This window comes from Nicotiana attenuata, unplaced genomic scaffold (assembly GCF_001879085.1).
Source record: "Nicotiana attenuata strain UT unplaced genomic scaffold, NIATTr2, whole genome shotgun sequence".
In the NCBI taxonomy this organism is placed as follows: Eukaryota; Viridiplantae; Streptophyta; class Magnoliopsida; order Solanales; family Solanaceae; genus Nicotiana; species Nicotiana attenuata.
The window spans coordinates 899-2,123 of NW_017688332.1; the positions used below are offsets into that span (position 1 = coordinate 899).

Below are 1,225 nucleotides of genomic sequence, written 5' to 3' on the forward strand. Positions count from 1 at the left end.
TGACCCTTCCGAACGTTTCTGAAGGAATGGCAGTGGCCGCTTTCTAGAATGGGCTGAGCAGAAGTGGGTCGCGGGCAACCAAAAAGTTGCTAAGCCGACTCATGAAATACCCTCCAACCACTTGGGACGAGATACACAACGCTTACTATGTCGAGGTAAGGGCTGACTTGGATGATCTCAACGGACCTAATCAACGTCTGACCTCGGTCCAAATGGAGTCTAGGAAAGACCGAAGAAACGAAAGCAGAAGAGGTCTAGCAGGGTCACGACCTAATCGAGAAAGACATCAGCCTTACGTCAGAGGCACTCTCATGCCGCCTCTACATCACGACGAAGGTCCATCCAGGCCGTGAACGGGAATCCACCGAAATGAAAGAGGTATGCCCCCTTATTATCAACTCACAATTTTTGTGTTCCCCCTCAGAAATAGTCTACGCATTGGAAAATCTCGGCCCAAAGGTAAAGTGGCCACAGAAGATGAAATCCGACCCAAGCACCAGAAAGTCAAACGCCCTCTGCGAATTTCACCAGGAACGGGGTCACAAGACCAAGGACTGCATCGCCCTTAGATAGGAGGTCGTGCACATGCTTCACCAAGGGCACCTAAAAGAGTTGATGAGTGATCGAGGGAGGGCCAACTTCGCCCGAGGGCGAGAACAGCATCAGGGGCCGCCCAAACCACCTTCCCCGGTTCAGACCATTCAAATGATCATAAGAGGAGGCGACGATGCATCTATCAACAACGTGAAGTTCACCACCACTCACAAGATCAAACGGTCAATCAGCCACGAAACGTATGACGAACTCGAAGAAAGTATCATCTTCGATAAGTCGGATACCCACGGTTTGGTCTTTCCTCACTATGACGCCCTTGTCATTACTTTACGTGTTCTTGATACTGATATAAGATGTATCATGGTCGATGATGGAAGCGGCGCGTGCATCATCCATCCTCGAGTTCTCACCCAAATGAAACTCGAGGACATGATAGTGCCACGTTGCATCACACTAACAGGTTTTGACAATGCAGTTGAGCGGACATCTGGAGAAATCACGCTGTCCGTCTTGGCCGGCGGCGTCACCTTGGAGAACATGTTCTACATCATGGACTAGGATATGGCATACAACACTATCATAGGCCGACCATGGATACACTCCATGAAGGCCGTCTCCATCAGCTTGTACCAAGTCATTAAATCCCCCCCCCCCCTAGGGAGTATTCTGC

General features: G+C 50.2%; 1 protein-coding gene across 1 annotated transcript; it reads left to right on the forward strand.

The window, feature by feature from the left end:
* The first annotated feature begins 615 nt into the window (after positions 1 to 615).
* Positions 616 to 1,113, forward strand: LOC109222331. The gene has a single exon (XM_019386694.1). The coding sequence runs from the start codon at positions 616 to 618 to the stop codon at positions 1,111 to 1,113; it is 498 nt and encodes a 165-aa protein (XP_019242239.1).
* Positions 1,114 to 1,225: the final 112 nt, after the last annotated feature.